The following is a 24,585-nucleotide window of genomic DNA, read 5'->3' as shown; positions in this document are numbered from 1 at the left end:
TCCATACAAGCAAGCTCAGCCATGTTTAAGTTACGCGTACACGTCTGCATGTTTGATTTCCGATTCGACGAATATGTAAATTGATTTATTTTAAACAAGGTTTGTGCCGCTTATAATTGATTTATTTATTAGACGAAAATGGAGATACCTTCATGTAAAATTGGTTGTTTTGAATTAATATCTCTCAACTATATGTACTTTCGTTTTAATTTTCTGTATGAGTTGACCTTCAACAGATATATTTTATGCTACAATACTTATCAATTAATGCAAGTTGATCATTCTATTTGGTTATTGTAAACCCTAGATAAAAGCAGCATGTAACATATGGTTTTCATGTTCGCTCTTAATATATTAACAATTAATCCTACTTTTTCTTCTGGATTAAAGACAAACAGTTAATTTAATTTTTCATTTAACTTTTTCATTAAATTTTTAGAAAAACGATGGATCCTCATTCTAGTGCCCAGGATGTGCACCGATGTGATTTTTGTGAGACCGCCATAGTATACAGTTACTGTGACTTTTGTCATGTCAACCTCTGCAAGCCGTGTGTAGTAGATCACATCTCAGATGAATATGACAAACATAAAATAGTCCCTTTTGGGGAGCGAAGATCAACTATGATTTACCCAAAATGTGGGACACATCCACACAAAAACTGTGACTTGCAGTGCAAGAATTGCAACGACATATTTGTTTGTTCTTCTTGTACTGCATCACAAACACATAAAGGACATATTTTTGTAGAAGTTTCCGAAGTTTACACGACAAAGAAAAATGCTATTGCGGACGAGGCAAATAAGTTAGAAAATCTTATTTCTCCTACCTATGAAGAAATTGCACTGGACTTGGAAAATCAGCTTGCCAGCCTGGATGGAGGATATGAGAAACTTACGACAGCAATGTCCAAACAAGGAGAGCAATGGCACAGAGAAATCGACATTGTTATCAATAAAATGAAAATTCAAATCAGTGGGATAAAAGTAAAACACCGAGACATTTTACAGAAACACTTGGATGAAATCAAACAGATACAGACTCTCATAAAACAAACATTACTGGCCATAGAAGAAATAAAAAAATCCACTGAAGTATCTCCTACCATTGAATACAGCTCTAAGATAAGAGAGTTCAGCAAGCTGCCACCCAAAGTAAAGATTGCACTGCCAACATTCTTTCCAAAACCATTAGACCACGAGAAGTTGTATAATATGTTTGGGCAGATAACTCCTTTGTCTACTGCTACAGAAGAGAATGTCTTGTCACTTAACCAACCCAACACGTCAGTAAGAGAACTATCGGATGAACCGGAGCTTGTTGCCACAATACAGACAGGGTATGAACAACTTTATAGTGTCACCTATCTAAATGAAGATTGCGTTTGGACATTTGGATCGACAAAGGATATCAAATGCTTTAACATGAAAGGTGAATTGCTTCATACAGTTAGCAACAAATCAGAACGACGACCCAGTGGTATAGCTGTAGACAGTGATGGGAATTTACTTTTCAGTGACTGGAAATCAAGTACAGTGAATAAAGTAACTAATGGACAGATAGAAGAGTTGATCAGATTACAGGAATGGAAGCCTAGTAAACTGTGTGTCACCTCTACTGGTGGTATCCTGGTTATCATGTTCAGTGATGGTGAAAATCAATGCAAAGTTGTCCGTTACTCGGGATTTACAGAGAAACAAACAATTCAGTTTGATGATGAAGGTAAACCTCTGTACTCAGGGAATGCTCGGATTAAATACATCACAGAGAACAGAAACCATGACATTTGCGTAGCTGACTTTGAGGCTGGAGCAGTAGTGGTGGTTAATCAGAACGGGAAACTCAGATGGAGATACATCGGTCATCCCTCAGTTACGAAAAAGGTACCATTTAAACCATATGGTATCACAACAGACAGTCAGAGTCGTGCCCTGACAGCAGACCCTAGCAACTCTTGTATCCACATTCTGGATCAGAATGGACAGTTTATCCGTTACATTGATAACTGTAATCTAAATTTTCCGTTTGGTTTATGTGTGGACAATAATGACAATCTGTTTGTATCAGAATTTTTAAATGGCAATTTAAAGAAAATAAAATTTCTCAGATAGACACCAAACTGGGTGATATAGATTAAGGAAGACTATTTCCATGAATTTGATGATTTGTTGTAAGTAAAGTAAACTTTGTTCATATCAGGGGTGCAGAACATGTGTATTTCATACTATGTATGAATAAATATTTACATGCAGTGTAATTTATTGTGATTGTATTGAAAATCTGCGATCTTCAATTTCATGTGAATACACTTACCGTTAGCCTATTCATGCGTTAAAGCACAAATAAAAACTTCATCACGCATTTTAAGTTATTGTACGACTAAAGGAAATGTTCACACTTACATAACTAATTTGATATTTACTTATGATATATGATATACTATTGTAATACATGTAGTAGAATGCACACAGTACAATACATGTAAATTTAAGATTACAAGAAATCATGTATAGCAACCAGTTTAATTAATTGTTTTTGTTTGTACATAAACATAGTGGCGGCAAATCATTCACCAAAATTAAGCATTTTATCCACAGGGGCCAAGTCCGTTTTAATATTAATTTCAATGTAACCATAACATTTTCTTTATTTATCATATGGTTACATTGAAATTAATGTTAAAACGGGCTTGGTCCCTGTGATTTTGTCCGCATGGAGGGAAAGTGTCTAAGGGGGGGGGGCTACAATGAGGTGATGGTCTTATATACAACATGACGAATTGTGTCAAACTTATATTGAATCTATTAGGATCCAATAATTGTTTACAGTGATATCGGATCTGTGTTAGGATCCAAAACATGTTTTCATTGATATTGAATCTGTATTAGGTTCCAATAATTGTTTACAGCATCTCATACACTGATTATGTGACACAGTATTGTACACATTTCACTTCAAGAGAAAGTGATATACTAGTACATTGTATTTTCATTGGGAGTTGAAAGGGGGAAAAGGAATGAGGGGGGGGGGGGTGACGAGGCCTATGTCTATTTTTTTAATAATATGTTTGATTTCTCCGCCCCCCCCCCCCCATCTAGATCAATGCACTTTTTATTTTATGTCAGTGGACTTTCCCCCTTAGCAGATTTAAAGAAACATTCAGTTTCGTAACGTTAAATATCACGAGACTATGAAAATCATAAAATTATAAAACGGCAGTTTCTCTAGCAGTTTAGCTATGTCTTATCAGAGACATAAATAACAATTTATTATAATGTTATGTTATGTTATGTAGATCAAGAAGTTGATGCTGTTAATGTAATCTGAAACCTGAAGTTTAACCTTATGAACGTGTCTAAACGATTTATAACTTTTATTGATATTTTGGTGGCAAACTTATTTATATAATGTTATTAAATTAATTTGTTACAATAATTATATTTATCAGAGTGAACTCATTAATTTAAAAGTAGATTGCCGTCAAATCCATTATTTATGTCTTTGCTTTCTGTTTTTTAATATTATGAAAAATATATATAATAAAATGAACCAGAACAAGTTTCTCTTTGCCTGCCAAAGCTAGTGACAAAAGACAATGCAGAAGAAACTGGTAATGTTATATTATTATATTCCTTATCATATAAATCTTTTTTTCCGCGGACAATTAATCAAAAGGAGGGTTGTGGATTTTGAAGTTGTCAAATATAAAATGTTGATTGACAGTAACAATAAAAACTGATGATAATAATAATGATATTCATCGTAGCACAAAGGTAGATAACGATTTGAGTTAATAATAACGATTCTATCAAAACCGTGGCAATTTCATTTACCTTGCTAAACGGTGTGGCGAAGAAACCCAAACACGATTGTACGAGGGCTTAAATAGTCGTTCTAAACAATAGATGAATACCTTTCAATTGATCTGGAATTTCATTGGTTTAGAAATGCAGCATAATCATGTTTTATTACAACGGAGCACGATAACGTTCAAAAAACGGCGTCAAGATGACGCATGCGTAGTTTGTAAAAAAAAAAATACCTATATATCATTTTGAGTTTCTTGCCCTTCCAGGCCACCGTATTCTTGAATCTTTCACCATGCATTTTATAATAGCTCTTATACCAATTGCTAACTTATCTGCTCAGAATAGTTTGAGAGTTATAAGTAAGTTTTTCTTTTTCCTTCTGTATTCTCTATTCCCTTCGAAATTGAAAATGTATTACATTTAAGCATGTCAAATGCGAAATTTTTTTGTCCTGTTATTTGCAGAATCTTGCATTTCTAGTTTACTTCTGGGTTTTCTTGAGTAAAATCAGTACTGTTATCAATTCTCGTTCCTCCTTGACACCCAACAATGTCATTTCTCATTATGATAGTGAATTTAATGAGGACTATCTGTCTTTAGTAACTTATTACTGTTCAACAAAACAACATATTACGTCTTTATTTGGTATGTAGAATACTAGTACATGCATGTATCATGACAGAAGTCAATTTGAAGTTTCAATATTAGTTAGTTTTATGTCCAATTTTTAGAAACGTAACTTTGGACATCATAGGGTTTATCGCTAACATAACACAAAAATTGACCGTGCGCCGTGAGCCCTTTTTTTGGCAGTTTTAAACCTTAAAAAAAAGTTGTTGTGGAATGAGTTTCTTGAAAGAAACTAAAGTTGTCTTTGTATTTGGACTATAACAAGTTAAAAACAAATCTTAAGTGTACTAGAAAGTGTACTTATCCCATGGCTCAGTTGGCAGAGCACTCGTTTTTTAAACTCAAGGACCATGAGTTCGAGCCTAGATGTGGTCAATTAGACTATTGTGATTATGTACATAATAGGCTCAGTACTGCTACACTTCTACCTATAAAAGCTATAGTGGGTTGACTCTTTGGCTTAGTAGAGCATAAATTGTTTTAAACTGAGGGGTCCTTGGTTCGAGCTTGTGGTTATTCCACCAATTCTTCTTCACCCTCAAGATAGATAAAAGAGAAACAGTGAAATTCTGATTTATAGATCGTTGTTAGTTTTATTATTTATACAGGTACATGCACGTTAATAGTACTTTACATTACAACATACCATATTAAACCAATTTCAGTAAAAAAATTTTTAGATTTTTCCCATCTTCTTCCGCATGGTGTTGAATACCAATACACAGAATTTCACTAATCTTAAATTTTGCCCCGGAAAATAGTTGCCCAATGAGCGGGGAAAGGGGGAGGTCTATCGTCCTAATAACCAGTGAACAAAATATGTAATATATAACTACATATTTGATTTCAAGTAACACGTGGCAAACCGTTTTAATGATATCTACGAACATCAAATTTCAAAAGTTAAAATGTTAGGAATATTCACAGCAACAAAATTAAACATTATAACGACTGCGGCCCACGATTCCTCTGGAACGTCCCTGGAAGAGATGATGTAGGTGACGTACGATTTCCTCCTCATGCTTTTGTAATGCCCCCGTCGTTTTTTGCGTCATCAAGGAAACAAACGAAGAAGGTCAAGAAGTGATCAAGGTTAGTCCTGGGTTCTTGTTCGCTAAGGCAAAAAAAATAAATGTTTTATTTCTCAGGCACGGCTGGTTCAGGCCGTATGCTGTTGCAATGATTAATTTTACTGATAATTGGAAAGAAAAGAAAACTCAATTTTAGGCTTAAATATTTATTTCCCTTTGCAATTCTTGCGATAAAAAAATAAACCTGCCTACTTCATTAGATTTTGAACATTTTATTCCAGAACCAATACCTTAATATTGTTTGTCTGGCCTACCCAAAACCGCCTCCCCACTCCTACTTTCAGAAGGGTATTTTTTTAATAGAAAAATTAGATAGGAATAAATCAACTGAGCTTCCGTGAATATCAATGATTATGTAATATAGATAATTAGATATATAAAGTAAGATATTGACATTTAAGGAAATAATGGGGAAATGAAATATCAGTTCTCTCTACCATTTAAGATTAAAGATCTATTTTTTTCAACTTTTTTTAGGGGGGGGTGTTAAAACTTAAAGTTATTTTTTGTTTTAGAATGTATGTATTAATTTGCATATGTTACATGTACTAGAGGCTGTGCCCTTTATGTGTATTCTGACCAAATATGACTGACAAGATTATATAATCCTCTCTCTCTCTCTCTCTCAAACTCTCTCTCGCTCTCTCTCTCTGTTGAAAGGAGAGCAAGAGCTAGGTAATGTTGAAAAATCATAACTGGATACCTAAATTATCTGTCACCTGTTTTGTTCAGTCTGCTTAGTTCGGTTTAGAATTTGTTCTGTTTGCTTTACACATGTGGTTGATCTGCAAATACAAGTTACTTGGAATACAAGTAATCAATTTTGAAGCACATTTACTTATGTTTATCTATCAGACACCTTTTTTTTTTTTTTACAACAATCCTACTTAAGGAGGGTGGGCGGTTAACAAATTATCCATTAGATCTGTCCAAAAAAAGTTACTGGTAGTATGATATTTTTGGCTAATAGCCATTACATTGTATCTTGTGAAACAACAAACTATTCATCAGATCTGTCAAAAACAATTACCTGTATTATAATGTTTTTCGCTTATAACTATTATTTAGTGAAACAAAAATTCAAATATTTAAGCTCTAAAATGTTAATATTTTGCCTAATTCTCTGTATAGAGCTCTTTGTTTAAGGAGATTGTTATAGTCTAAAAATGGCAACGACCCACTAGCCCTACTTAATGAATTTGGAACTTATGAAATTGCTTAAAAAAGACAATATGCTCAAGCTGTTGAGCAAAATCATTCTGATCAGCATGTGTGAAATTAATATGAATGCCAGTTTTTAAATCTTCACATATGTTTTTTAAAAATAGTAAAGCAGTTAATATGGCATTCTGATTTTTGTTTTAAATATGTATAAACTAGTAGTATGTGTGCATGCATGAGAAGAATATTTTTTAAAATTTCTCCCTATTCTGAAGCACAATCCATGATACATTCATTTATTATTGTTACTTAACAATTTATAATCAGTTTTCATTATGTATTCTTCATTTCAAGTCTTATAGAACGACTGAAAACTAAACCTGAGTGATCTATATGTCAATTTAATCTCATGTATTATCCTTCAAATTCACATGTTCATTTTGAATAAGTAAAAACTGTATTCTTTTTTTCTCTCTTTCTAATTTTTTTTTTAAATTGTCTATATCTACATAATGCTGTTTCAGTATTCTTTACTTTTCAGTATATTAATTAGACTAGAATATTTGATATATTTTGATGGTTTATAAAAGAATACATTATTAACGGAAAATGTATATTTAATCTGCTTGTTTTCTTTTATATTGTCTTTTATGGTATATACCATATGTTTCAAGTACATACATGTATCTAATCAGGTGCATCACTATAATTGTCAGAATTGAAAAAAATGCATTTACTGTATTATATAAATGTAAAACCATCTATTTATTTTATTTTTCAATGTCAAAAAAGGGGGAGGGGTCATTCAGATGTATATGTATGTATCAATTCTGGCGCACATCAAAAAAGGATAGAAATGCAATAAATATGTGCACACTTGTATAAAATTGTCAGAATTGCAAGTCTGTAAAGATTTTCTGTAATTCTTTTTTTTTTCATAATGTGGTATATACATATGTGTACTATATATAAAGATTAAACTGAATGGGGAAGCGAGGGCTGGTAACCAGCCAAGTGTGCCTTAATAAATTCAACTTACAAATGATGCTGGTGTTTTGTTTTTTTAACAACAGATTTGAAATCTGTAACTAAACAGAACTGTTACATATCTCTAATTTATTCTGCATGTATAACGTAAAAAATAGGGCAACAAACAATCTTTAACTGGGGGAGGGGGCCAAATTAAAACAAAATAGATGATTAGAAAATGTCGAGATGGAGGTGTACCTAAAAGGGTACTGACCATCTCAAAAGGTAAAGTGCGAGTCAGATAGTGTAAAAGGGGGAGATGGTTTGCTTGGGGCAATGATTGCTATCATGCCATTCCATGGCTACAAATCTAGAACAAAGTCCATGAGTTTTGCACATCCTTCATTTATGCTCATTTTGACCGGGGGAGGGGTCGGTACATGTATGACCAAATAGGGGCAAAGGAAAAGAGAAAAAATGTTGTTTCGACCTTCACATAAGAAACAACTCAAGGTCACTGCACTCTTCATCTTAACACTGTAGATGAAGAATGAGTCGCACAAAAGGAAGAGAAAATATTCTTGGACAAGGAATTCATACAACTTTGACCTCTGACCAATCAAACTTGACCTCTGGCTTTTGAATTTCAAATTCTTTTGTTGATGTGAGTATATTTTGACTGTTTGAGCCAAATAGAGAGAAAATATGCTCCTGACTAAGTTTAACCCAGAGATGTGATATGACTTTGGTTCAAGGGCATGGTACATTTGTTACGATGATAGCTGCAGATCTGTATACTAGCTCTCTGGTTGAACAAATTCGGATAGACAAATCAGTTTGTCTCTCCAATTTTTTTCAGCCAGAGAGCCACAGATCTACAGCTATTACGAAGAGACACCCTGTTGGTGAAGTTTGAGCAATACGAAATGGCTATAGAGGGGACGAAACTTTACATCTTTATGTAAAGGAGATTTCTGTGTAATGTTTCGTTGATATTGTGATCATATTCCCCAAAAATATGTTTTCATTTGTACAACATATTAAACATTACGTTTTAAAAGCCATAATCAGCAGTAAATGTGGTCTACTTTCAACATCATCTAAACTGGTATGCTTTTCGAGTACAACTATGCACATTAGGACATGTTTTATGCGGAAGGGGTTTTCCAAGTTATGACGTAATCTTCCGTCCATCCATGAACCACCAGGGGAAACATCTTATTTTTTTAAAAAGACATCAAAAACAATAGACTCTCGTGTTGATACAAGAATAAAATATAAGAAATGGTCAATATCATGTGCTAATATGATCAGTTTAATGTAGGTAACTCTTTAAAATATATATATATATATATATATATATATATATATATATATATATATATATATATATATATATATATATATATATATATATATATATTACATGTACATTGTTTTATATGTTTTTCAAGCACGACAATATACATGTTATTAAACTCTAAATAGTAATAGGAATTAGGCCAATTCATACATACCTATTTAAAAAAAAATTATTCTATATATGTATATATGTAAAGTGAGAGCCAGATTTATGAAAATATTTATTGAGACTCAGAATTAAAATCAATATTTGTACACTCCCAGGTTGCATATACCTGCATTCATCTTTACAGTTGGGGTTTCGTTTTGCAGAGTTTTTATTTTTTGTAGACAATGCTGAAAATTGAACATAAATGTAAGTATTATGGAACACATGCACTGTACGTAGACCTTAATTTAGGTAATTATTTCATAAATTACATAGTTTGACAAGATATACAATTATATGCATAGCCCTGTGTTCTGAATTTGAAAATGAAAAAAGTTTTGAGAATTTTTGAATAAATCTATCTGTTTGTCCCATTTTGTCCAGGCTAAACCACTGTTTTAGAGAATTTTGGAATGTCAACAATGTCAACTTCCTATATAAAGAAGCATTATCTAACACATGTAATCTTAACAATCATTCAAGAATGTGATTTCTTAAACACATTTCACATCTTTTGGATTGTATGCATTGTCATTCCGAAAATATGTCAACCAGACGCTACAAAAGTGCATGTAAACTTGATTTGTAGTTTGACATTTTAAAGCTGTTCAGCAAATTTCATATTATTCCTCAAACGCATAAAGAAAAAAAAGTGTGGAAAACTGAAGTGGGACAGACTGACGGACGGACGGACAGACAGACGGACGCACAGACGGACGGACGGACGTAGAGGAAAGCTATAGTTCCCTTCGGTGAAACCGGTAGGGGACTAATAAGAGACAAATAGTAATGAAAATAATGATAAACTATAATTTTATAAATTTCAATAATGTTTTGATAACAGAAGATAAAACTATGAACATCTTAAAACTTCATAATTCGTCTTGTATACTTGGAACATCTTTCGAACAGTGAACAGCTATTCCCCCATGTTCTCCAGAGCTATTCCTGCATCTTCGTTTTGTTTTCAAAAATCGGATTTCACCTCCATTTCAGTTGTTAGTTTTTAAGATCCCTTAATTTTATCACAGTATGCTTATACAGCCTTCAGAAAGCTGGCAAAATATAAATGTAGGAAGTCATGGTTTAAATCTACGAACCTGCATGGAATTTACCTATCCACGATAAAACGATATTTTGTCTACAAGATATTTATTTACATTATTTATGTAGGTGTGTAATGTTTACATATAATTAATCGCCTTTCATTTTTAAATCCATAGGATACTCAAGCGCAATTAGGCATGTGTTCTCCTTTGTTCTGATACTTGTAGGTCAATTTAACAAAAATAACAGAATTAGTAAAACATGGCAGCATGCACAAAATACCCATTATAATGTATTATCTAAAGAATGTAAGAAGTATTACATTACAAGGTGTCATTTAAAAAATGGGCCGCTGAATTGTACGTGCTATAGGATTTCATAATAGAAGCATAATAAGATTCATGCATAAAATGCTGCATTGGTTTATTTTGAATAGCATAACGTTATACTGTATAGAGTATCTTTTAAAGCTCATTTGAAATTCAGTCATCGTGACTGTTCAGTAAGGTAGGGGGGGGGGGGGGTGATACAGAATTATGATACACGGGGAATAACTCTAATTGTTTTGAATTATTGACATTCCATACATGCGTACACGTCTGCATGTTTGATGTCCGATTCGACGAATATGTAAATTGATTTGTTTTAAACAAGGTTTGTGCCGCTTATAATTGACTTTATTCATTAGACGAAAATTGAGATACCTACATGTAAAATTGGTTAATTTGAATTAATATCTCTCAACTATAAGTACTTTCGTTTTAATTTTCTGAATGAGTTGACCTTCAACAGATATATTTTATGCTTTAATACTTATCAATTAATGCAAGTTGATCATTTTATTTGGTTATTGTAAACCATTGATAAAAGCAGGGCTGCAACATACGGTTTTTACGTTGGCTCTTAATATATTAACAATTAATCCTACATTTTCTTCTGGATTAAAGACAAACAGTTAATTTAATTTTTTCATTTAACTTTTTCATTAAGTTTTTAGAAAAACGATGGATCCTCATTCTAGTGCCCAGGATGTGCACCGATGTACTTTTTGTGAGACCGCCATAGTACACAGTTACTGTGACTTTTGTCATGTCAACCTCTGCAAGCCCTGTGTAGTAGATCACATCTCAGATGGATATGACAAACATAAAATAGTCCCTTTTGGGGAGCGAAGATCAACTCTGATTTACCCAAAATGTGGGACACATCCACACAAAAGCTGTGACTTGCAGTGCAAGGATTGCAACGACATATTTGTTTGTTCTTCTTGTACTGCATTAGAAACACATAAAGGACATATTTTTGTAGAAGTTTCCGAAGTTTACACGACAAAGAAAAATGCTATTGCGGACGAGGCAAATAAGTTAGAAAATCTTATTTCTCCTACCTATGAAGAAATTACACTCGACCTGGAAAATCAGCTTGCCAGCCTGGATGGAGGATATGAGAAACTTACGACAGCAATGTCCAAACAAGGAGAGCAATGGCACAAAGAAATCGACATTGTTATCAATAAAATGAAAACTGAAATCAGTAGGATAAAAGTAAAACACCGAGACATTTTACAGAAACACTTGGATGAAATCAAACAGATACAGGCTCTCATAAAACAAACATTACTGGCCATAGAAGAAATTAAAAAATCCACTGAAGTATCTCCTACCATTGAATACAGCTCTAAGATCAGAGAGTTCAGCAAGCTGCCACCCAAAGTAAAGATTGCACTGCCAACATTCTTTCCAAAACCATTAGACCATGAGAAGTTGTATAATATGTTTGGGCAGATAACTCCTTTGTCTACTGCTACAGAAGAGAATGTCTTGTCACTAAACCAACCCAACACTTCAGTAAGAGAAATGTTGGATGAACCGGAGCTTGTTGCCACAATACAGACAGGGTATGAAAAACTTTTCAGTGTCACCTATCTAAATGAAAATTGTGTTTGGACATTTGGACCGACAAAGGATATCAAATGCTTTAACATGAAAGGTGAATTGCTTCATACAGTTAGCAACAAATCAGAACAACGACCCAATGATATAGCTGTAGACAGTGATGGGAATTTATTTTTCAGTGACGGAAAATCAAAGACAGTGAATAAAGTAAATAATGGACAGACAGAGGAGTTGATCAGATTATGGGGATGGACGCCGAGTGACTTGTGTGTCACCTCTAATGGTGATCTCCTGGTTACCATGTTCAGTGTTTATAACACTCAATACAAAGTTGTCCGTTACTCGGGATCTACAGAGAAACAAACAATTCAGTTTGATGATGAAGGTAAACCTCTGTACTCAGGGAATATAAAGGTTAAATACATCACTGAGAACAGAAACCATGACATCTGTGTAGCTGACCATGAGGCTAGAGCAATAGTGGTGGTTAATCAGAACGGGAAACTCAGATGGAGATACATCGGTCATCCCTCAGTTACCAAAAAGAAACCATTTTTACCATTTGGTATTACAACCGACAGTCAGAGTCGTATCCTGACAGCAGACCCTGGCAACCATTGTATCCACATTCTGGATCAGGATGGACAGTTTCTCCGTTACATTGATAACTGTGATCTGAAGGGTCCATGTGGTTTATGTGTGGACAATAATGACAATCTGTTTGTATCAGAACATTTTAACGGCAATGTAAAGAAAATAAAATTTCTCAGATAGACACCAAACTGGGTGATATAGATTAAGCAAGACTATTTCCATGAATTTGATGATTTGTTGTAAGTAAAGTAAACTTCGTTCTTATCAGGGGTGTATTTCATACTACATTGTATGTATGAATAAATATTTGAATATTTACATTCAGTGTAATTTATTATGATTGAATTGAAAATCTGCGATGTTCAATTTCATGTGAATACACTTAGCCTATTCATGCGTTAAAGCACAAATAAAAATTTCATCACGCATTTTGAGTTAGTGTACGACCAAAGGAAATGTTCATACTTACATAACTAATTTGATATTTACTTATGATATATGATATACTATTGTAAAAGTAAAAGTAGAATGCACACAGTACAATACATGTAAACTTAAGATTACAAGAAATCATGTATAGCAACCAGATTAATTAATTGTTTTTGTTTGTACATAAACATGGTGGCGGCAAATGATTCATCAAAATTAGGCATTTTATCCACAGGGGGCCAAGTCCGTTTTAACATTAATTTCAATGTAACCATAACATTTTCTTCATTTATCATATGGTTACATTGAAATTAATGTTAAAACGGGCTCGGTCCCTGTGATATCGTCCGCATGGAGAGAAAGTGTCTAAGGGGGGGGGGGCTACAAGGAGGTGATTGTCTTATGGACAACATGACGAATTGTGCCAAACTAATATTGAATCTATAAGGATCCAATATTAGTTTACCGTCATATTGGATCTGTGTTAGGAACCAAGAATTGTTTACAGTGATATTGGATCTATTAGGATCTAGTAATTGTTTACAGTGATATTGGATCTGTATTAGGAACCAATAATTGTTTACAGTGATATTGGATCTGTGTTAGGATCCAGTTATTGTTTACAGTGATATTGGATCTGTGTTAGGATCCAGTTATTGTTTACAGTGATATTGGATCTGTGTTAGGATCCAATAATTGTTTACAGTGATATTGGATCTGTGTGAGGATCCAATAATTGTTTACAGTGATATTGGATTTGTGTTAGGATCCAGTAATTGTTTACAGTGATGGTTGATCTGTGCTAGTATCTAATAATTGTTTACAGTGGAATTGGATCTGTATAAGGTTCTAATAATTGTTTACAGCATCTCATTCATTTTTTTAATACTATGTTTGATTTCTCTCTCCCCCCCCCATCTAGATCAATGCACTTTTTATTTTATGTCAGTGGACTTTCCTTCTCAGCAGATTTAAAGAATCATGCAGTTTTGTAACGTTAAATATCACGAGACTCCGAAAATCATAAAATTATAAAACAGCAGTTTAGCTATGTCTTATCAGACACATATTATTATGTTTTTTATGTTATCTATATCTCTGGTTTTATTTATTAACTAACGGTAAAAGCATAACAATTACAGCAATATTATAGCTTTTTGGCAATCAAAAAGAAATTCTGTCATGGAAATATAAGGAGGCTAAATCAATAAAACTCTTCAGGTATTTCACCTTATTGAATGACAGTTTAATTAAGGTGCAAAACTTGTTTGTGTGTTTGGTCGAAGAGCTCTCTCTCTCTCTCTCTCTCTCTCTCTCTCTCTCTGACCGGATTTTTTTTAATAAATCTGCGACCTTTATATACTAGACTGTTTTGGTTCTGTTTTAGACAAAGCTCCGCCATCTTGTTAGCATACACACCAAGTTCGGCGACGTTGCTGACCTCAGTATCTACTCCCAGGAAGTACAGACCTTGTGCGCAGGCGCCACCCTCAAATCTTACAGCCACCACTAATCACGGGATTAACAAATCATTTATAAGAATAAAAACTGTATTTTAATAAAAGAGAAAAAAATTACAAAAGCAATTTTTAAACGTTTTATTCTAAGTAACGTCAACCATTTTGGGTTATCAGTTTTTTATTTGATATTCCTTTGAAACAAACATTGTACATTTAGTTAAATTTCACGAATAAGAATTTTTCGTTTTTGAACATTACTTTTATTAATAAGTTAAAATATCAATAAAAGTTATAAATCGTTTAGACACGTTCATAAGGTTAAACTTCAGGTTTCAGATTACATTAACAGCATCAACTTCTTCATCTTTACTATCAAATTAAATATTCAAACTGAAAAAAAGTATCCTTTTGGCCCATTTTCCTAACAAAGTTACTGGCATTTAATTTCAATTTAATTTACATGTATTCATTAATTTGAAAGTAGATTGCTGTCAAATTTCTTATTTATGTCTTGTCTCTCGGTTTTTTTCATTTTGCGAAAAAAAAATGGCAAAATGAACCAGGACAAGCTTGTCTTTGCCAGCCAAAGCTAGTGACAAAAGAAAATGCAGAAGAAACTAATAATGTTATCATATTTTAAACTAATCATATAAATATTTTTTCCGCGGACAATTAATCAAATGGAGGGTTGTGGATTTTGAAGTTGTCAAATATAAAATGTTGATTGATGGTAACAATCAAAACTGATAATAATAATGATAATAATGATATTCATCGTAGCACAAAGGTAGATAACGATTTGAGTTAATAATAACGCTTCTATCAAAACCGTGGCAATTTCATTTACCTTGCTAAATGGTGTGGCGAAGAAACCCAAACACGATTGTACGAGGGCTTAATACTCGTTCTAAACAATAGATGAATACCTTTCAATTGATCTGGAATTTTATTGGTTTAGAAATGTAGCATAATCATGTTTTATTACAACGGAGCACGATAACGTTCAAAAAACGGCGTCAAGATGACGCATGCGTAGTTTGTAAAAAAAAATATCTATCATTTTGAGTTTCTTGCCCTTCCACGCCGCAATACTCTTGTATCTTTCACCATGCATTTTATAATAGATCTTATACCACTTGCTAACTTATTTGCTCACAATAGTTTGAGAGTTATAAGTAAGTTTTTCTGTTTCCTTCTGTATTCTCTATTCCCTTCGAAATTGAAAATGTATTACATTTAAGCATGTCTAATGCGAAATTTTTTTGACCTGTCATTTGCAGAATTTTGCATTTTTAGTTTACTTCTGGGTTTTCTTGAGTAAAATCAGTACTGTTATCAATTCTCGTGCCTCTTTGACACCCAACAACGTCATTTCTCATTATGATAGTGAATTTAATGAGGACTATCTGTCTTTAGTAACTTATTACTGTTCAACAAAATAACATATTACGTCTTTATTTGGTATGTAGAATACTAGTACATGCATGTATCATGACAGAAGTCAATTTAAATTGAAGTTTCAATATTAGTTGGTTTTATGTCCAATTTTTAGAAACGTTACTTTGGACATCATAGGGTTTATCGCGAACATAACACAAAATTTGACCGTGAGCTGACTTTTTTTTTTGCACTTTTAAACTTTAAAAAAAAGTTGTTGTGGAATGAGTTTCTTGAAAGAAACTAAAGTGATCTTTGTATTTGGACTGTAACAAGTTGAAAACAATTCTTACTAGTGTACTAGCAAGTGTAATTATCCCATGGCTCAGTTGGCAGAGCGCTCGTTTTTTAAACTCAAGGGCCTTGAGTTCGAGCCTAGATGTGGTCAATTAGACTATTGTGATAATGTAATAATAAGCTCAGTACTGCAACACTTCAACTTATACAAGCTAGTGGGTTGACTCTTTGGCTTAGTAGAGCATAAATTGTTTCAAACTGAGGGGTCCTTGGTTCGAGCCTGTGGTTATTCCACCAATTCTTCTTCACCCTCAAGATAGATAAAAGAGAAACAGTGAAATTCTGATTTATAGATCGTTGTTAGTTTTATTATTGATACAGGTACATGCACGTTAATAGTACTTTACATGACAACATACCATATTAAACCAATATCAACAAAAAAATTAGATTTTTCCCCATCTTCTTCCGCATGTTGTTGAATACCGATATATAGAATTTCACTGATCTTACATTTTGCCCGGTAAATAGTTGCCCCAATGAGCGGGGAAAGGGGGAGGTCTATCGTCCTAATAACCAGTGAACAAATAAGTAATATATAACTACATATTTGATTTCAAGTAACACGTGGCAAACCGTTTTAATGATATCTACGAACATCAAATTTCAAAAGTTAAAATGCTAGGAATATTCACAGCAACAACATTAAACAATATAACGACTGCGGCCTACGATTCCTCTGCAACGTCCCTGGAAGAGATGACGTAGGTGACGTATGACTTCTTCTTCTTGCTTTTGTAATGCTCCCGTCGTTCCTTGCTGCAGTAGCAAAGCGCAATCAGAAACTGGTAACGGCACTCCCGGAACCTCCAGGCGTACAGAAAGGGGTTTATGAACGAATTTAGGACACACAGCGAACCAGCAAGGCTTGCCCAGCTAGTGAGGGACAGCGCGAATTTTTTGTCGTTGGAATAACTAATAATCATGCTCAAAATCACAACAGGCGTGTATAAAAACAGAAACGTACCGGTAATGACCAGAACTCGTATAAAAATCCGGATATTTTCCATACTATTTCGAAAGTTTTGATCTAGCGGATTGGTGCGGGAAACCCTGGAAATTTTGATAATTTTTCTGAATATAACAATGTTTAGGATTACATTGATTAGAATGCTGGCAGCAAAAAGGGTGACGTCAATTTTGCGCGCAAATTTACCTTGATGATACAAGTGCGGGATACAGACGGTGTACTTTTCGAATTCGTCAGCAAAGCGCACAAAATGAAAGATAAAGCCAACACCCCAGGCGAGGCCCATGATGACATTGATTCTTGTCTTGTTCATGAGGGCATGGTACCTTAGCGGAAAAGTCATGGAGATGTAGCGATCGACCGAAAGGACAGTCGTTGTGCAGTAGGACACGACTACCGCCATGTCCCAGAACACGAGCAGGGTCCGGCAGCTGATTAGAGAGATGTTGACAGGCAAGAAGGTGTCCGCAATCAAAAGGACCCCGGCCAGCAAGTCAGTACAAGACAAGTTGATTGCCATCAGTCGGATCTGGACCATCATCTTCTGGCAGGAGGCAAGTACCCCTAATGCGAAGATATTGATTATTACAAGCAGAACTCCTAGAGTTATGGTAACAGAATCGTTCTGCATGACCATCTTGCCATCGTTCAGACCAAAATCTGTATCGTTATTGCCATACATGTTGCTTCAGATATGCTGTTGTAGTGTAACTGGGTTATTTTTATATCAATATGCAAATGACCAAGTGTTAGAAGAACTAATATGGGAATGACATGACTACTCAAATTAAGCTGAAACAACGACATAGAAATAGAACTGTCTGATATAACTTGTCTCAGATTGAATACAATCATGTTTGTCAGAATTTGATTTTTATGTTTTAGAAAGGTGTTGCTCTATGTAATATAAAACTAACGGTTTGCAATGGGAAAGTCGGGCATGCTGTGAAATACTGGTATTTTATATTTTAACACTAAAAATAAAAGTACTCATAGTACTGAAAAGCGCTAACCCAGCTTCTGAATGTATATTAAGGATAAACAGTGTATGTATATAACATTTCAGCTTCTGTATTGACACTATACTGTATTTCCTCATCACTGCGTGACACCCCCTGCAATGATGCATGGAAGCCCCGTACATAAAATTTACAATAGCGCGTATGATTCACAATAGCCCGTGCAGTTATGTGCATAAACCCCTGAAACTGGTTCCCTAACCAATTTAAATGATGTATACTTCTGCTCATAGGGGGCGGTTATTCGATGCACCGGAAGTAGAAGTCTAACGACAATAAAGCGCTAGGCTATGCTTAGCGCTTTAAAAATATTTTCTGCTGATTTTTACAAGTTCTAAAGTACGATGTATTTTAAAATACATTATCATGGCAATAAATTAAAACATCAAGTAAAAGGTCAATCATCACAACTTCAGAATACCACCGTGAAAGTTATGTAAATAAAATTTTAGCAGATATTTGATGTAACCTCATCCAACTAAAAAATTAACAGTGCAATTTACAAAAGGTTGCATTGTCCATTTCTGTTTTTGCCTGTTTTAAAAAAAAAAAACAACACTATTATGTGTGACGATGAATTTTATTATGTGTACATTTACCATAATTCTTTTAGATTAAAAAAAAAATAAAACTGAAAGTTTATATTAATCAATTACATTAATATCTACTGCATGTATTTTTACAAGGTATAATTTATATGTGACAACAAAATTATCTTCTTTTTCAGAAAGTTATCCATTTTACTCGCTTGCTAAAAAAGACTGAATTTATCGGTCGATGGTGACTTTGAGTATGACCTGTTTAGAAAATATTTGTAAGGTTGTTAATTCTGATATACAATATTGTATTAACTTACATGAGATAGTGTCAGCAATACACGCGTCCATTTCATTAAAACGATTTTTTATTACAATTTTTTAAGTGTGTATAAAAAATACAGAACTATGTGCGAGAGAAAGTGGGGGTTTTTTTTGCCCCCAAATTCAAAGTTATGAATAGAGCTTTTGAAAATTGCTATATGATAGGTAAATATATAACTAGTTCATACTTATAAAGATAAATTGTCTAGTCGAAGTCAGAAAAGAAGTATGAAATGCTAAAAATGAGCTTATTTTACAAAAAGTACGTATTTTAGCCAAAAATGGGGGATTTTCTATCAGATTTTTGAAAAGGAAACATCAATCACATGCTTGCTCCAACACTATTTTAAAAATATGATATGCAAATTAACATGATCAATTATATATGCAAAAATGGTTTAGCAACATTGTGCTCTATACCTTCTACTCTTGAATATGAAGAAAAACTGATGAAATGTTCATGCTTTTGAGAAAATGCGGGAAAGGGTCCATTTACGTGATGTCATAGAAGAACGAGGAATAATCGATGTTGAAAAACTAAGATTTCTGTAACTAACATATTCAGTTTTATGTTTGTTAAATATTTTTATGATATGATCTTTTTTTCCAAATTAATAAAACACGGGGACAGAAATTAGACCTTATCGCATATAGTTCTTTCTTAGTGATTCCACAGTGTTCCTTATTCAAATAAACATTGAATGTTTGAAAAGGATACAGCAATAAAACAAATTCATTGCATGCATCTACATATATTTTTATCCAGTCACATAGATTTATAAACAGGCGTATGAATATTAATAATAAAATAGTACAATACATAATTTACAATATTATATCTACATTTTGTGGTGTTTTTGTCTAGATAACACTACGAATCGATTGTAATTTATAGTCTAATACATTCATCAATGACTATTTTAATGTTTGATACAATTGACAGTACAATTTATTAATTACAGTTTGCAATAATGTTAAACATATATTTTATATTAAAAATGTTGTTTTATGTCAAAAAATTTAAACCACAGAAATATCAAACAACTTGTAATTGCTGTTTTAAAAAAAAAACAAGACAACTGACTGTTATATTTGGAATGATGAGATTTCAATACTGGTTACATTTACCCATATCTTGTTAACAACATTAACTTTACAAGACAGTCAACAATTAATCTATATTTTATTCTATATAGTGTAGTGGAACAATCTCTTTAAAATGGATAATCTGCATTTTTCAAAAGTAACTAGTGCAAGTTTATTATTAGGAATTGAAATAACAAAACATTTGTTTTAACAATACTAATGATTTGGCCACCAAAAAATATCACTAAAAGTGATAAATTGCGCACAAAACTTTTCAGAGGTAATTTGAAACCTCTAGTTTTTTTTAATTTCATAATCAGCATTATCTTACTGTTAAAAAGAAAACATTAAGATCTTCAAAATTTGAAGATGCCCCAAACAACACAATATTTTAAAACAAATACATCATTAACTTATTCTAACTGTTTTGAAAAATTAGGGACCGTTACTGTCCATTTTGGATATCTACCTAATGCCTTTTGTCTCTAGATCAAGGAATAAAAAGGCTGGACATGCGAATAGTGACACGATGCATTTTTTGCTCCGACGGATAGAAATCACTAGAAATGTACTGGAATTGATATATCAACCTAAAATTGAGAGTGAGTGAACAGGGTACCTTAAACGTGGTTCCAATACCTCATAAAAGCATATGTCATGTTAATAAATAAATTAGAGAGAAGACATACGCTCAGAAGAAACATTAAAGCTGGGTTCTTACGTCAATGGCTATATCATAAAGCTACGTTCATGACTTCTTGAAGAGACCTGGAAAAAGTGATCGCACATTAAATTATCCAATATCCTACTTCATTGATTACAAAAAGATTAATTAGTTACTTTATGGGAAAAAATGATAAAAAAAAATTAAAATAGAGCATCGTGACGAATTTATATAGAGTACTAAATTACGAAATTCTACCAGAACGCCAAAGATCTAGAAATGACGTCGCCAGCGTGCGGCTACTATCGTTACCTCATGCTCTACAATATATATTATTTTCAGAAATAATTATCACAATGCATTCAAATTTTCAGGTATGAATTGAATTAGGTAGATATCTTAAAGCACGAATTTTGTCACTTTACTCGGATTTTTCACGATTTTATCGCATCTGTGACATTACTTTCGGATCAACCCTCGTAGTAGATATATATAAAAAAAGATTTGAGTCAGTATTGCCATTTCTATCAAAAACCGGGACTTCATTTTACCTTGCTAAAAGGTGTAGCAAAGAAGCTTAAGCACGATTGTACTCCGACTTCAATACTTGTTCTTAACAGTAGATGAATACTTCTCAGCTGTTTTGGAATTGGATTAGTTTACAAATGTAGCATAATTTATTTGACGGTACGTACTAAATCAATGACGGAGAAATAAGAAAACTGGAACTGAGAAACATTGAGGCAGAACGAGTTGATAAAACTAGGAGTAAGTGATATATAATTAATTTGGATAATTATTACTATACACCATATTACTTCAGTTTTGTTAGATTTATCTTTAACCAAGAAACTTCAAAATCTGACTGTTTATCACAAAGGTTGTAAAATCTGCTAATTGCCTTCAATTAAATTAGGGTCACCTATTCTAATGGCTCTAATTAGTTTATTTTGATTTATTGCTATTGCTAGAATCAACACGCATAGGTGACACGGGGCGGTTTTTTTTAAAAATACAATTCATTCAGCCAGGAATTGTGTGTCTTCTGAATTGTGGAACTAGAATTTCCTTAGTTCCCACTCAACACAAATAGCTTTAATTCGCACCTTAAAGGGTATATCATTAATTTTTGATGAATATTGCTTGTGATGACTTATAAAATTTTCTACATTGTGTTTTTATCTCTGATTTTGACCTTTCATATTTCGCCAATTTTTCATGATTTTTCAGCTTTTTAGACTTTCCCCAAGCTAATTCCCTCTAAAGGGTTGACAATACGTACCATGTGTATGTCGCACTTTTACATGTCGGAACTTTCCGGTGTATATTTTACTATGTCCCATCCACCCACTCTTCGTGTTATTTTAACTCCCGCCTGTAACTTGCAATGTCACTGTGCAAAGTCAACAGAATAAGTATAGCTGTCATTCTTAAATCTAACTTCTGATTCTCATGTACTTAACATAAAGTGTCTACATATTGCATACCAATTTCGAAAGGAGACATCCCTCTAATTAATGATAATCGTTCAAGATCCTTTCATGAATTTAACAACATTCACCTTCAAGTACAGCAATTCTCAATTTTACGAAAAATATTAAGGTTACTTTATCCAAAACTGTCAATTGCTACTGAAAATTGTTCAAAAATTCATGGTGATAAAGAATAGCTCTGCCGTATTCCTGTACTGAAATTAAAAATAGAGGTAAACAATCATTAATTTAGTTGATGTTGAACAAGATAACACCATGATCGGATTCATATGAGTGCTTAATATTCAATTTTATAAAAAGAGATAAATGAAGTGGGAACACGCCTGAGATATATAATTGTAATAGAAAAACCAAAACAATCTAACATTATGTTGATGGTGCCGTCAAATATTATCAATATCATTTGTGTCCATAAAGTTTTTTAAAATTTCTATAACTAAGCTATATAAATGCAGCCAACGAATTCCCCCCTTCTTATCTAATTATAGGTTGAGCATTTAAATTTAAATTGAGGGACCCGAGTTCGAGCGTAACTGTCGTTATTCCACAAATTTTTTTCACCCTTAACACAAAATAAAAACAATGAGACAATAATATATCAATTTATAGATCTTTGTTAGTTTTTTTATTGATACAGGTATATGCTCGTTAATAGTACTTTACATGACAACATACAATATTTAACCAGTATCGACAAAGAACAAAGCATGTTTCCCAATTTCCGTCCGCATTGGGTTACATGTATATACCTAAAGTGTATTTCAGCGATCTTGAATTTTGCCTCGGAAAATAGTTGCTGTGTGGAGAAGGGGGACTCTCGTCATCATTGTCAGTACAAGTTATATAATGTATAACTATACATTTAATCTAACGTAGCACGTGACAAATCATTTCAAAGATATCATTGAACATCAAATTTCAAAAGTTAATATTCTAACGATACAACGATAAAAACGATATTACAACGATAAAATTCGACATAAACGACTGTGGCTTATGATTCCTCTGGAACGTCCCTGGACGAAATGTTGTATGTAATGTACGATTTCTTCTTCATGCTTTTGTAATGCTCCCGTCGTTTCTTGCTGCAGTAGCACAACGCAATCAGAAACTGGTATCGGCACTCCCGAAACCTCCAAGCGTACAGAAAAGGATTGGCGAACGAATTCAGGACACACAGCATCCCGGCAAGACTTACCCAACCAGTGAGTGACAGCGCAAATTTCTTATCGTCGGAATAACTAATAATCAGGTTTAGAATAACGACAGGTGTGTATAAAAACAGAAACGTACCGGTAATGACCAGAACTCGTGTGAATATCCGGATGTTTTCCATGGTCTTTCGAACGTTTTGGTCTAGCGGGTTGATACGGGAAACCCTGGATATTTTGATAATTCTTCTAAACATAACAATGTTGAGAATTACATTGATTAGAATGCTGGCAGCGAACACGGTGACGTCAATTTTACGCGCAAATTTACCTTGATGATATAGGTTCGGGATACAGACGGTGTAAGTTTGGAATTCGTCAGCATACCTTACAAAGTGGAAAATGAAACCTACGACCCAGGTGAGACCCATCATGGCCTTGATTCTTGTCTTGTTCATGAGGGCATGGTACCTTAGCGGAAACGTCATGGAGATGTAGCGATCGACCGAAAGGACTGTCGTTGTGCAGTAGGACACGACTACCGCCATGTCCCAGAACACGAGCAGGGTCCGGCAGCTGATTAGAGAGATGTTGACAGGCAAGTAGGTGTCCGCAATCAAAAGGACCCCGGCAAGCAGGTCAGTACAAGACAAGTTGATGGCCATCAGTCGGATTTGTACCATCATCTTCTGGCAGGAGGCAAGTACCCCTAATGCAAAGGCATTAATTGTTATCAGCAAAACTCCGAGAGTAATGGTGACAAAATCTTTCTGCATGACCATCTTGCCATCATTCAGACCGAAATCTGTATCGTTATCGCCCGACATGCTGCTTCAGTTTGGGCCAGATTTGCTGTTGTAGTTGGACTGTTAAAAAATTTTGTTCTTTATATCAAGATACAAATGAGGAGTGTTGAGGAAATTTATAAATCAGAATCAAATGACTGATCAAATGGGCTGAAACAACAAGGGAGAAATAGACGTGTATGATATGACTTTTCTCAAATTGATTAC

General features: G+C 33.7%; 2 protein-coding genes and 1 pseudogene across 2 annotated transcripts; 1 reads left to right on the top strand and 2 right to left on the bottom strand.

Annotated features, from left to right (window-relative positions):
* On the top strand, positions 1–14,648 carry LOC128162196 (uncharacterized; annotated as a pseudogene).
* A 2,349-nt stretch (positions 14,649–16,997) lies between these two features.
* Positions 16,998–17,936, bottom strand: LOC128162743 (galanin receptor 2b-like). The gene has a single exon (XM_052826100.1). It carries the CDS (start codon positions 17,934–17,936, stop codon positions 16,998–17,000), a length of 939 nt encoding a protein of 312 aa, XP_052682060.1.
* Positions 17,937–23,028: 5,092 nt separating this feature from the next.
* LOC128163893 (adenosine receptor A2b-like) lies at positions 23,029–24,419 on the bottom strand. The gene has a single exon (XM_052827573.1). The coding sequence runs from the start codon at positions 24,397–24,399 to the stop codon at positions 23,416–23,418; it is 984 nt and encodes a 327-aa protein (XP_052683533.1). The 5' UTR covers positions 24,400–24,419; the 3' UTR covers positions 23,029–23,415.
* Between the last annotated feature and the right edge of the window lie 166 nt (positions 24,420–24,585).

Source organism: Crassostrea angulata, chromosome 9 (assembly GCF_025612915.1).
Source record: "Crassostrea angulata isolate pt1a10 chromosome 9, ASM2561291v2, whole genome shotgun sequence".
NCBI lineage: Eukaryota > Metazoa > Mollusca > Bivalvia > Ostreida > Ostreidae > Magallana > Magallana angulata.
This window is presented reverse-complemented; position numbering and strand designations above follow the sequence as displayed.

Coding starts and splice junctions, on each gene's coding strand:
- LOC128162743 (XM_052826100.1), bottom strand. CDS start 17,936: ATGGTCATGCAGAACGATTCTGTTACCATAACTCTAGGAGTTCTGCTT.
- LOC128163893 (XM_052827573.1), bottom strand. CDS start 24,399: ATGTCGGGCGATAACGATACAGATTTCGGTCTGAATGATGGCAAGATG.